The 12,781-nt window shown below is 36.1% G+C and overlaps 2 protein-coding genes and 1 long non-coding RNA gene across 10 annotated transcripts in view; 1 reads left to right on the top strand and 2 right to left on the bottom strand.

Moving 5' to 3' along the window:
- Nucleotides 1-4,520, bottom strand: part of LOC122409791 (lysosomal enzyme receptor protein) — a 58,047-nt gene extending 53,527 nt beyond the window's left edge. For 2 of the 4 annotated variants that reach the window (XM_043417599.1, XM_043417597.1), the window contains exons 1-12: nucleotides 4,383-4,479; nucleotides 3,542-3,779; nucleotides 3,169-3,326; nucleotides 2,765-3,042; nucleotides 2,511-2,661; nucleotides 2,251-2,402; nucleotides 1,849-1,964; nucleotides 1,529-1,770; nucleotides 1,098-1,301; nucleotides 814-960; nucleotides 555-722; nucleotides 2-176 (exon numbers count right to left, since the gene is read on the bottom strand). In XM_043417599.1, the coding sequence (XP_043273534.1) occupies nucleotides 2-176; nucleotides 555-722; nucleotides 814-960; nucleotides 1,098-1,301; nucleotides 1,529-1,770; nucleotides 1,849-1,964; nucleotides 2,251-2,402; nucleotides 2,511-2,661; nucleotides 2,765-3,042; nucleotides 3,169-3,326; nucleotides 3,542-3,779; nucleotides 4,383-4,454 (2,101 nt within the window). In that variant the 5' untranslated portion in view covers nucleotides 4,455-4,479. Of the gene's footprint in view, nucleotide 1; nucleotides 177-554; nucleotides 723-813; nucleotides 961-1,097; nucleotides 1,302-1,528; nucleotides 1,771-1,848; nucleotides 1,965-2,250; nucleotides 2,403-2,510; nucleotides 2,662-2,764; nucleotides 3,043-3,168; nucleotides 3,327-3,541; nucleotides 3,780-3,931; nucleotides 3,977-4,382 lie in introns of those variants that run through there. The other 2 variants (XM_043417598.1, XM_043417600.1) reach the window with 2 other exon arrangements.
- A 217-nt stretch (nucleotides 4,521-4,737) lies between these two features.
- LOC122409806 (heterogeneous nuclear ribonucleoprotein H-like) lies at nucleotides 4,738-11,667 on the top strand. 5 transcript variants are annotated; one of them, XM_043417630.1, is made up of 10 exons: nucleotides 4,762-4,847; nucleotides 5,902-5,906; nucleotides 6,410-6,741; nucleotides 6,897-7,040; nucleotides 7,849-7,987; nucleotides 9,204-9,382; nucleotides 9,706-9,905; nucleotides 10,206-10,325; nucleotides 10,518-10,623; nucleotides 10,710-11,667. In XM_043417630.1, exons 3-10 carry the CDS (start codon nucleotides 6,423-6,425, stop codon nucleotides 10,796-10,798), a joined length of 1,296 nt encoding a protein of 431 aa, XP_043273565.1. In that variant the 5' UTR covers nucleotides 4,762-4,847; nucleotides 5,902-5,906; nucleotides 6,410-6,422; the 3' UTR covers nucleotides 10,799-11,667. The 5 variants fall into 5 exon arrangements, with proteins under 5 accessions (XP_043273566.1, XP_043273565.1, XP_043273563.1 ...); XM_043417631.1 differs by lacking the exon at nucleotides 5,902-5,906 and having other exon boundaries at nucleotides 4,738-4,847; XM_043417628.1 differs by lacking the exon at nucleotides 4,762-4,847 and having other exon boundaries at nucleotides 5,731-5,906; nucleotides 6,392-6,741.
- On the bottom strand, nucleotides 8,051-12,555 carry LOC122409824 (uncharacterized). Its single transcript, XR_006260765.1, has 2 exons — nucleotides 12,388-12,555; nucleotides 8,051-8,580 (listed from the first exon to the last, which is right to left on the bottom strand). It is a non-coding gene; the product is annotated as an uncharacterized lncRNA (long non-coding RNA).
- Nucleotides 12,556-12,781: the final 226 nt, after the last annotated feature.

A 12,781-nucleotide genomic window follows, 5' to 3' on the forward strand; every position in this document is an offset into this window, starting at 1 on the left:
CCAGTTTGGCACTGATCGCCGTTTGAGAATTTAAGGTTTATCACATTTCGATTATAATCGAAAATCACTGTTGACGTGGTACCATAGCCATTACCACTCGCGCAAATCGCTGAACCATGGCAATCACTTTTCCCGCTGCATAAATTTATTTTGTACTCTTCACCCGACTGATTTATCTGCACAAACAAAAATGAGATCAGTGACAAACTCATGTCAAATTATGCAACCGCAAAACAACCAAATTATTCTAACAATCAGAAAATGACTTAATTTTTTTTAATAGAAAGACTTTTTCGACACTTTTTTCGTTTTATCAACATTTTATCATCGAATGTCCACTGAATATGACTCTATCATGCGATATTCTTCTCGTTATCGTACATAAAGAACGTTTTAAGTTGAAGATAAAATAGGGATTTTTGTCACATTCGAGAGAATATTTGTAGGTTCTATTTTACAAAAACAATTTAATTATTCATTGTAAAAATTTTACTGATCTTGGGTTGTACGAAAAAACACATTTTTTTAGACAAACAAAAGTTGAAAACACTCACACTATAAATACTTTTGTTTAATGCTCGTAGATTCATTCTCTGGGATGAATGAGGATTGAAAATTGTGCAATTTTTTTCCAATATTCCACTTTCGGTTGGGCAAACTATGCTGGTCGTCCACTCAAACGCGTATGTACAGTTGTCATAATACTTGTATATCGGCGCACCCTGAAAATAAATGGAATTACAGTTGTATGAATGTGTCAGAGAAAGCAATGAATGATCTTAACGACAGACTACAGTGAAATTTGACACTCACCACACCGCTCGTAAGATTACAAAGGAACGTAAAATTGGAAGAAATATTTTTTGCTTTATCCTCTGAGCACACTGAACCACCGGTGTATCGTAAAATAACATTTTTTTTATCGTCAAAAAACGGATTTTTGTCGGAATAACCGAGATTCTGAAAAAGTCCAATATTGCTCAATTATTCTCAATGAATTAGCATGATTTTCGATTATATTTCCATTGGTGTTACTTCAATTTGATAAATGAATGATGTGCGACGTTTTTACGAAAATATAATAAAATAGCACTCACAGTTTCGTCACTGAATTTCCCATCCGTTTCAGGCTTAACGCGACATGCAGAACTACCGTGTGAACACGTGAGGTACGGTTTAGGAATGAGAGGACGACAAATGTTTATGTGAAACTCGGTGTCGTTCACTTTAATCATGTAATTGTCGGTTCTTTTTATCAAAGAGTGTAAAGCAATTCCACCCTCCTCCGTCTCGCACGTTATCTGGACATATTAGAAAAGTCGGGTTGGAATTCATTTTCATTTGAACGTCAATTTGAGACATTTGTTGACTCTTCAGACCAAAAATAATTATTCCAATCCTCAAGATTTTGTTGTTGTAAGAATATGAAAGTTAATGATCGAAAGATTTGATTTTCTGAGTGCTCAGTTCGATGTAAAATCAGTAAAATGTATATTGAGGACTCAATTTATTGGAAATGACTATTCACCTGCTTTTGACAAACTAACGGCGTGTTCCAATGAATAATTAAAGCGCAACCATCATTTTCTATGATTGTAGGACCGTTTGTCGATCGTTCAGCGCCGCAAAAAAAACCGATCAATGTATAACGACGTTGACCTTTGCCGCAGTCCGCACCATTCGTGTAATTCAAATACGGGCCACCTTGTCTCCACATCAAATTTGTGTTAGCCAAGCCCGTTGATGTTTTATTATTCACGATGCATCCACCTGACGATATTTAAGTATTCGTTTTCATTTTTACCATCTTCAATAGGCTCAAAATCTAGCGAAGAAAAGGAAACTCGCCTGCATCATTCGCACAGGAACCATCGGAAATCGATCCACATACTTGAAAGCTGTATTCGATGTCGTTATTCATTTTACTACGATAATCCTTGTGCATCAGCTCACGCAAATCGTTTCTAAAAAATAACATTGCTATTTAGTAGATTCTATGAAAGTTTTGTTACTTCAATCGATGAATGGATCAAGACAAGCCTATCGCTCAAATTTTTACAAATATTTTGGTAATTATTCAAAAGAGATTGGGAGAGTTTGAATATTTTACTTTGCTCTTCAGAAAAAAACTAATTTGTCAAATTTAGCATTTTTTTAAATTTGCAAATATTTACCAAAGTAAATAATCAAACGGAAATGTGCATTTGTATTGATCCATTAGAGTTGATCTCGAAAAATAGTAATCCTAACTCTATATTAGTAACAGGATCGGTGACTTTACAGGTACCAGCAGTTACACGACTTTGGTTTGTCAAAGATTCAATACTGCAAGCAGCAGAGGTTTTCCAAATGAGTCGGTGTTGGCAGTCATTGATTTCACCCACATAAATTGGCAGACTCATCTGTGTAAATGAATTAAACGAATTAGTAATTACGACAATTCTGACTAATCTAACATATTCGTGAAAGTATGAATAATAATAATGAGAAATCTGAAAAATAGAACTAACCGTTGCATTATGATCACATATGAAAGTTATTTCTGTTTCCATATCAAGCTTTGAGCGCTTCATGCAGATCGGTCCCTTACCATAGGTCAGAGTAAGTGCTTTGGTTTTGTTGTCAAATTTGGGAGATTCAACTTCTCCGATATTTTTCCAACTGTTTTGAAGAGAACAAACAAGCTCATTTGAATGTTGTCAGCAATGATTAATATGACAATAGTAGATTCAAATTGTAATTATAATATTGGCATGTTGAGTACTTGTAAGATTCGACTTTGCGTTCCTTCCAGCATGCTCCCGCATGTGGATGACATTTTGCATTATAGTTGTAGACTATGGAATGGCAAACGTTAAGAATAATCTCAGATTCTGGTTTACCCATTACAGGAATTACATAATTATCTGATCTCATCATGAGCGGACTGAGATTGTAATGCTCGCCAGCACTTCCAATCGCAGTGCAATCAACTGTTTTGTCAGAACCACAGACTACTTTGTTCTTCCACACAATGTGATAAGTACAATCACTGGCGTTTGTCTGAAAACCATTGAAAAATCAAAACAATCATGATTACAGGGAATAACTAGTTGTGATTTACATTTGATGATTCTTCATTTCTTTCTTAGCATACAAATTCATCTATAAATTTTGTATGAGACTAACCCGTGGAATCAGTTCAGGCTCATTGTCATGGTCAGGTTCGTTGCTACATAACATAATCACGTGGACAGAATAGTGCTCATCACCTTTGCAAACTGGCCCTCCAAACACGAATTCCAATTTATCGTTATCTACATTCATGGGATCAGGTGATACAGAGCCTGAAATGAGAACGAATGAATGGAGATGATTTTTGTTATTTTAAAATTTTGTGAATCCACAGAGTTTTGAGTGTTTAAAATTGCAATTTGCAAAATATTTTTGAACTCGGTTGTTACTATAATCTGGCCAAAATCCTATCAGAAATCATATGTACAAAATACCAAATACATTTTTCAATGTGGAGATAGTTATGTCAAAGCAAAAAAAGATTTACCTAGGCCAATTTCAGTGTCCCCTTTAGTCACACAAACCCTGTAGCCAGACACATTGTTACACAGTCCCTTCAACGGAGTGCATAAACTTAGTCTCAACCTATCACCAAATTCTTTGTCTTGAATTAAACGTTCTTCTGCGGCTAAAGTGGTGAAGTCAAAATGAGCCGTTGGAACCTGCCCCTTGACATTGCAATACAGTTGTTCTGTGTCTTTCCATGCCTTTAGACAAATAAGTATCTAATATATATTCAACTTTCAGTAACAAACAACTTTGATTAAATACAGGAGTTTTAACCTAAACATTGAATACTACAAATAAAACAAATTTTTGATTTACTATTCAACTTTATGAAACGTATTGCTTTGGAAATAAATAGTATATTACACACCTAGGGAGGGAAAATAGACTACTTCAAACCGCGGGCAGAATTGTCACCCGAGCCGAAGGCGAGGGTGATAAGCACTGCGTCGGACAGAAAAATCGTATACACTCCACGGGAGTGAAATTAGACCACCTCAAACCGCGTGCTTATCACCCTCGCCTTCGGCTCGGGTGACAATTCTGCCCGCGGTTTGAAGTAGTCTATTTTCCCTCCCTAGGTGTGTAATATACTATTAAATGTTTAGAAAAAAAAAATCCATTCGGCATTTTCGTTGAGAATTCATGAAAAATTTCGAAATTTTTGAATAGTATTTCATCATTTTATTTCAGTATCGTAAATACGAACGAATAATACATTCCTACTCTTATCAGTAGACGACTGAAAAAAACAAAACGTTTCGTATGTACGAAAAAAATTTACATGAACATAACAGTATACGACACAATAACAAACGTACCCGTGCTCGAACAGCCGTCATAAAAAGATACGACAGTATTATGCAAAATGCAAGTTTTACAAATGTTTGCATGATGTTAATTATGTGCCCAATTACGTCGTCTTTATTTCATCGATACCTAATCCGTCGATGAACCACATAATATCAGTTTATTAATCAAACTTATATATACGCGTTGTATTTTCTTCCGCACCGGCTGTGCCACTGTTCCGCACTGTCAATAAGCCGTTGATCAAGCTCAGTTCACCACTTTCTCGTTCTGCGTATATACGAAAATCTGATGTTTGAATACTGTGAATGCATATATATGGATGGCAACTCGATGGAACTTAACACGCTTTATTTACAGGAGTACCGCGAAAAGTGTTCGGTTAGCACACGCATTGTAAACAGTAAATAATCTAGAAACGATTGTGTCGATGTGAATTAACAGTAACACAGTACAGTGGCTCAATACTTCGTCGGGTACGTGCATGTATGGTTGTGTGGATGCGCGCATGCGTGTATGTTCTTTTTGAAAGATAATATACAAAAAATGTATGAGAGGGGGAAAGCTCGGTGGAAATAATGAGTATATACCTATATATTGATACTCATTACAATTTTTTAATGGGAACAAGAAATTATTTTTCATCTTGTCAGTTTGAATCGAGGCAGAAGATTTGCGGAATAAATAAAATTTCGATTATTCACTCATATTGTTAGTGCATGGTACTAATATTGTCGTATAGTAGCTATATATTGATTTTTCTATAGATATAACTATATAATATCTGACAGCTCCTGCTGGAGGCAGATTTTACTCGCAGGCATAATACCTGTACTATCGCGATCGTGCAAAAAACCACGGTCCCAGCAATGGCGACGAAACAAATTGAAAAAAAAAACATGGTTTTTTTTAGTTTTCTCCCTTAATTATTAATCTATCAGGTCGTTTCAGCGCTCGTTCATCTCGCATTATTATTCTCTATATTTAGTCTTTTGAATTCATGTCTATATAACTTCTTTAGTTTTCTGTTTTTAAGCAAAAACCGCAGAAACCAAAAAAAAAGTGTTTGTTTTCACTAATTATTGTAGGAAAAAAAGAAAAAAAATGCGAGGGTTGAGTCGAAAACTATAAGCACCTGGTCTAGGGCTATAAGCTTCTCTCTATCAAGGTCATTACGGTTTCAGTGTGTCGTGACTCCTATTTTTTACAACATTGGTTCAAATTTCTTGAATGAACGACCCGCCCTGAAATAAATCGAATGATTCGTTGTTTTTTTTTTTCCGGTAGAAGTTTTATCCGCTTGCCGCCGTTCGCGAGACAGTGTCGCACGCACGCGTCACTTCCGGTCGGGCTGCCATTTTTCCGATCAGTTAGGAGTTAGGATCCGGTACTACACGATTCTGTGGTCAAGTCATAGTTCGTTCCGTGCGCGTGTAGATTTTGTCGATTTTTGTGTTATTACTAATAATTTGTCGAATATATTGTTTCTTTTGACGGCTCTGTATGACGATTCTCTCATTGGAAGAGTAGTCCTTGTAAGTATAATTTATATACTCGTCTATGGTTGATCACTAAAATGAAATGTTTCCCGATAGCGTCTGATCTGTAACAAAATTTGTTTGCACCTTTAACACGGTAATATCGTTTTTTCCAAGTCAACAATATTTGTTATGAAATACAGTTGAAAGTACCTCAATGATCTTTTAGTGAGACAATACGACTATCAAGAAGTTTCACGTGCCATGAATCGGTGCAATCTGTGTAGCGAAATTGCTAACCTCTATTGAAAAGGAGCAGCCTCATAAATGCGTCATTGCGGAATTCTGGGGCTAGTGATTTAATTTTTCCGAAAGTATATATGATAAGTGCCATAACCTCAGCTAGATGATATAGAGATCGAATTTTTTCAATCAATTTCACAATAATAATGTTTTCCTATTATCATTGAGTAAAAACTTTGCACAAATGTGTATAAAAAACTTCTAACCAAAGAATTCACTAAATTTTAAATCTTAAGTAGTTCTTCCACTGTGTTTAGATAACAAGAAACAATGTCAAACGGAGGAAGCGGCAACGGTGGCAATTCCACCAGTGGAGGCGGCAACAGTGGTGGCAATGCCGGAGCAGGAGATCACGAAGACGAAGGTTTCGTTGTTAAAGTACGAGGACTCCCATGGTCCACAACAGTCGATGAAATTCTCAAATTCTTTAGTGACTGCAGCATTTGTCATGGCAAAGCTGGTATACACATGACCATGTCCCGGGAAGGTCGTCCTAGTGGGGAAGCATACATAGAAATGGATTCCGACGCTGACATTGAAAAAGCTTGCAAGAAAGATAGGGATCACATGGGTCATAGATACATAGAAGGTAATTATTAAATCAATTGTTGATGACTTAGTTGATTGGAGTGAGAATCATAAAATTATTGTCTCTGTCATTCAATGATTTAATATCTAGAAATTCCAATCTGTGACTCAAAAAATTTGTTTTTATGTTTTGATTGTTTTCTATTGTTATATCAGTTTTTAAAGCCAAGCGGGGAGAAATGGAGTGGGTTGTGAAACGGAGTGGCCTGAATCTCGAAAATGCCATGGATGATGGCTGTGTAAGACTGCGAGGTTTACCCTTTGGCTGTTCCAAAGAAGAAATAGCCCAATTTTTCTCAGGTACCGATTTTTTTGATTACGACCCTTTTTCCGGAATCATCAAATTAGAAAAAAAAACCCTTTGCCTGTACTGTGGGTCTTTCGAGGAACAGATGATGTGTAATTCAGAAATTGATTTGGTTTACTCTTGTTATTAATGCAAAAAAATAAAAAAAGATCAGTGTCATCAATGGGAAGCCCATGAAAGTATAATTCAATCTAATTAGAAAATCTTTTGTTAGATTGACTTTTAGCGACCTATTAGAAATAGAGTGCATCTTTTTTGAAAGACGTAGGGTACAGACTACGTGAGTCAGGAAACTATGATACAGGTGGAATAATAACAAAAATCCACAAAAGAGATTGAAAAAAATAAAAGAGGGAACGTTAATTTTAACAACGGGCTCGCGAGACTTTGAGTTTCTTTCAAGAATGCATCGACTAGTAGATATTTTTTATCTGTCATTAAACTTGATGGCTATCTTAAAAGCTGGAGTAATAATAATTGTGAAATACACAAACTCTGCTCTGTCGAATTTGAAAAGGCGCAATCCTTAAATGCTACGTAACTGTTGTTTGCCATGCAGAGAAGACCTAAAGGTCGTAATGTCCTGGAACACCTATTAGAGGAAGATTCGCGCTACGCATCAATGAAATTCCTTTATGCATTTAGTGGCTTCTTATTTTCTCCAAATATGAAGCGCAAAAAATTAAAACTGCTAAACAGAACAACAACAACAACAACAACCAGAACGACCAGAACAACAATAATTTTATTATTAATGGGTAATTACGCTACAATATCGTTGTTTGATTATGTGTGGGTCAGGGTTGGAGATATTGCCGAACGGGATTTCGCTACCAACAGACTACACGGGCCGCAGTACTGGGGAGGCTTACGTTCAATTTGTTAACAAAGATGTCGCGGAGCGCGCTCTGCAGAAACACAAGGAAAAGATAGGACACAGGTGGGGCACTGAACGATAGAGATGGGTTTGGGTATATTTATTATTTTCTTCTTTAATCTTGTGTTTTTTTTTTTTTTTTTTTTTTTTTTAATTCTTTTTTTTATATATTTGAAACAACAGTTGTTACAATATCATTTAACGATCGTAGTTTACATAGGTTTTTCACGGTTATTTTTGTTACTTTTCAATGAACAATCTTAGGACCGGCAAGATAACGGAAAAAAAACAATCTTCAGAAATGGTTTCTCTAATCTCATTATCTCAAGTTGTTATCTACCCCAAATGAAACGAAGTTCTTATATATTTCTCTTGATAAATTACGATTCATATAGAGAAACCATTTTAATGATTGCCAAAACGTGATAAAATATCAAGTGGACGCCGGTAACAATCGAATTAATAATCGTACGTAAGCAAATAAGAATCAAAGAAATCAAGTACTGTTGGCCCGATGGAAACCTGTGGGTGGGTGCCGGGCGGGAGGTACCCCCTTTCACCGTCATCGAACCCCGTGGGAGTGGGTTAGGCTAACCCCAAGCCTTTTCTCTTCGTGGATGGGTGGGCACTCATGAGGTAGTAAGAACCAAAAGAAGCTAAAAAAAGAAACACATCTGTTATGTGGAACGTCTGTTTATATGAAATCGCCCTTCCCCTTTCAACGGAGAATCCTCGTGATACGGATGATCGAAAAATCTGATTCATGGGGAAACAGAAAATAATTATAAAATGCACGTTTGTGCGCATTGAGTCTGTTTTCATATATTGTATATAACTGGATTCACGGATCCTGTCCGTAAATGAAATGGGGAATGGGCGAGTTTATTTAATCGCAGTATCGTACACGATCAGGGATTTCATAGGTAACCAGAGGAGTGATTGGAGAGAACTGCGGAAGCTGGCCTAATTACAAGTGACGTCTACGGACAAAAATATGAATAATATTAATCGACGAAAATGCCGTAAACATACGATTCTGAGTTTATCAATGATACCTCTACGTGTCCTTATTGGGAGCACGAATTACCGATCTTTTTGGTGTTAAGAAAATAGCAGCTGCAAATCGTTTAATTCAAAATTATCCGATTGAAAGATAAAAGTATTGAGATGTATTGATGACTGAAGCTCTATTTTCTACAGCGAGATCCTAAGGATAATTCGTGTTTGCAAAAATCCAATTGGTTCGATTGTAAAATCATACCAACGAAATTTTCGACAGATATATCGAGATATTCCGAAGCAGTTTGTCCGAAGTCCGAGCGAGTATTGGACCGAAAATGCGCACAGGACCCATGGGAGGTAGTGGATTCAGTCAGAGACCAACTCCTTATGCACGGGGCGATCGATTTGGTGGCATAAATCGATTTGCCAATAATGGAAGAGGCGCCCGAAACAGAGGTTCGATTATGAATATTCTCATTGAAATATTACTCATTTAGTTAACCGCGCTGTTGCAATGATTTATAAAAATCGCTCGATGATGCCAGCTTTTTAATATCATTGGAATCATTTAACATAGCAAAAGCAAAAAGTTTCAGGCCTGTGTGCCAAGTGATTTAAATGTAATTACAATCGATACTGTACGTGAACAATCCCCAAAATTTTGTTTTCATTACCCAAAATACCAAATTTATTAATTGAGTTCATATCATCGTTAGAGATATAAATGATGAACGAAGAAACAGCGTAATATTGAAGTCGTGTTTATTTCTATTCTCCAGATTTCGATGGTAGTCCATGGGCAGGCTCAAACAATTTCTCAGCTCGGGGTGGAAACATGCCAATGCGCGGGAGCATGGAAATGAAGAACGTCAATTTCCGTGGCAGTGGGGACAATTGGAGTGGCAATTCGGGAGGTGGTATGCATTGCATACACATGAGAGGTTTGCCATTCAGAGCAACGGAACAAGATATTGCCGACGTAAGTTTTAATAATGAAAGCAAAAAAAAATACGCGGAATTTGAAAGAGGAACACCAAGCCAATGTGATGGATAAAAAAATGATTAATCCGGGGAATCATTTTACTGGGGTTTAGTATCAACTTTTATTGGAAATTTTGAAGGTACGCAACGTTTGAGCTTCCGAGAAAAACGAAATAGTTAAATAAAACGGTAAAAATAAGAAATGTACATTTTTTCATTCGTCACAACGGTATCCTCCGTTAAATCGTGAAGTCAACAAAATTTCAAGAACACTCGTTTATTCGTTTTATTTTGACAGTTTTTCAGACCTGTAGTACCTGTCAACATTCGAATAATAATGGAAAACAGTGGTCGTGCATCAGGCGAAGCAGACGTTGAGTTCGGGAGTCATGAAGAAGCCGTCAAAGCAATGACCAAGGTTGGCGCGTTATCTATTAAAGTGATAAGAATCTCGATTATAAACATGCTGGCACGTCTTGCTTTACTCAGCCAAAAGTGTTTTTTTCAATATTTGGCATTAAGATGCTGTAGAATTAATTTCAACCTCGTAAGAGAATCAAGAGCCAAAGAATAGTAATTAACTGATGATTTTACGGCTAAATGTTTGCAGGATAAAAGCCACATGTCGCACAGGTACATCGAACTATTTTTGAATTCGTCCAGTGGTTCCAGTGGCGGGGGAATGTCTCTCGGTGGAATTGGAAATTTCTGCGGAGGTAATTTCTTTGGAAAAACATATATTTAGGTTATCCATGAATCGTTTTTGAAAAAATAACTGACGAATATACTATTATTTTTCCAGGTTTGGGGAATAATTTCAGACCAGGATTTTCCCCGAACAACAGAGGTTACAACAGTCAACTTGGCGGTAACAATTACAACAGTTTCTAAAATGTAAGCTCGCCTAAATTTCGGCTAAAATAGAGGTTAAATGGGTCGTTTGCATAAGCAACAACAAAAACTAAAACAAAACACAAAGCAAGAACTAGAGAAAAATCTCTTTTCTCTCGTCTCTCGATCGATGTCTAATTTAAATTCACACTTTACGATACGGAAATCGAGCTCTCTCCGAATATCAATTCATTGAATCTTTCCACCCATTACGAAGGATTAACGTTAATGCTAAAATGACAAACAGCAAAAACAAAAATCGAGTTGTTAGCTACTCCGAGTATTTCTTAAATGTTAACGTTGCAGTTGCGTCTTCAATTTATTGGCCTGTCGAATATTCATTTGTTTAATGAAACTTATCAACAAGTGTTTCTTGCTCTTTTTAATTCATCATTACATTACGTGACTAGGCAGGTCTCATTTTTAAATTAGAAACTCCATTCAGTCGTCTTCAATCAAGAAACAAATGAGGAAAAATCGAGATATCAACTCATTTGAAATAGTTGCTCGTTGCTCAGTTTTTTCGATATCATACGATAATCTAATTACTTGAAAATCATGAGAAATCCTATATGAATTTGTAGTCTTGCGCAAAATCTAAAAATGAGAATGGAACGATAATGATCACTGTTGTACGGAAGCTCGGTACGAAATGTCCAAAAAATTATATTTTGTACGGAATCGATGATAAATATGTAGAGGGAAAACGAATGAAAAAAAAAACTTATTTGATTAAATCCGACGATATAAGTTCAACTTATCGTGCAATTTGACAGTCCACTCAATCTACTATTATTACAACCGTAAGAACGTATTATTTAAGCGAGTTGTACTTTGAAACAATAAGAATAAATGAGACTAATGACTTATTACACTTATAAAATGATTTGTTAAAAAAAACCTGTGAAAGTGAAAAAATGCATTCTTTAAACTTAGCAGCATCGTAAAAATGAAGGGGAACAGCATGTATGCAATGAAAAATCAGCACTACGCAAAATTCGATAATAGTCAAGCGAAATGGGCTACTATGAGCACGCGTATTTTCATTGTTAAGATAATGAGACCCGATAAAGACTGATAGACGTGATATCTGTGATTATTAATCCTTTCAGAGCGATATTTGATATGGTCGTAACCAAGCAGATATCAAATATGAAGTTTAATGGGATCATGCATGTATGATAGGCTCGACAAAAGACAAAATTTTATTCATGGAATGATATATCAATGCGGTACTGGGAAAAATCTTTTTACCATTTTATTTTATTTTTTTATACAAGGTGATAGTTTAACTGCATTAACCCCTTCTAGCACGATATTATTGTCATTTTTTATTACTTCATACTGCATTCGAAAATCAAAAATGCATTTATAATACCTTCTTTATTCGTTCGGTACAAAGTATTTTTTATGCAGACTAAAAAAAATTGAAGCTTCGATTGATTGATAATTGCATATAGAACAATGTTCCGTAGTAGACGCGTATGCTCGTTTACCAAGTGTGATTGATTTCTCTTATCAAAGAACTCGGTTCAAGTTGTATTAGATAAAAATTTCATTGTGGGGAGGTGTAAATTTTGTTATCTCACCATCATAATCCGAGTTTTACATCCTGTTCTTTATAAGTCAGTTTTTGAACGACAGTACGTCGTGAAATGGACCGAACGAGTAATCTATTAATAAAATCTTAAATCATACACTGCGGAATCGCGTAGCTCGCGCGGGCCTGTAATTCTCTGTCGTATATATTCGCGTTGTCGTCGCGCCGCTTACTTTGACGTTTATCCCATGTGGTTTCGCCGCCATGATAGAAAAGAAAAATAATAAAAACAACTTCCAACCTTGTATAAACATAACCTCAAGATTTTTAATTTTTTTCCTCTTCGTCAATGGGACAGTACGGTATTACCGCCGAAACCTTGTGCATTCTTGATAAGTGGTATGTAGGCGCATAAACATTCTATCGTAGGTATAATATAAATA

This window comes from Venturia canescens, chromosome 4 (assembly GCF_019457755.1).
Source record: "Venturia canescens isolate UGA chromosome 4, ASM1945775v1, whole genome shotgun sequence".
In the NCBI taxonomy this organism is placed as follows: Eukaryota; Metazoa; Arthropoda; class Insecta; order Hymenoptera; family Ichneumonidae; genus Venturia; species Venturia canescens.

Coding starts and splice junctions, on each gene's coding strand:
- LOC122409806 (XM_043417631.1), top strand. CDS start 6,423: ATGTCAAACGGAGGAAGCGGCAACGGTGGCAATTCCACCAGTGGAGGC. Junction 9,383..9,705: donor AAGAGGCGCCCGAAACAGAG/GTTCGATTATGA, acceptor TCTATTCTCCAG/ATTTCGATGGTAGTCCATGG. Junction 10,326..10,517: donor CCGTCAAAGCAATGACCAAG/GTTGGCGCGTTA, acceptor AAATGTTTGCAG/GATAAAAGCCACATGTCGCA.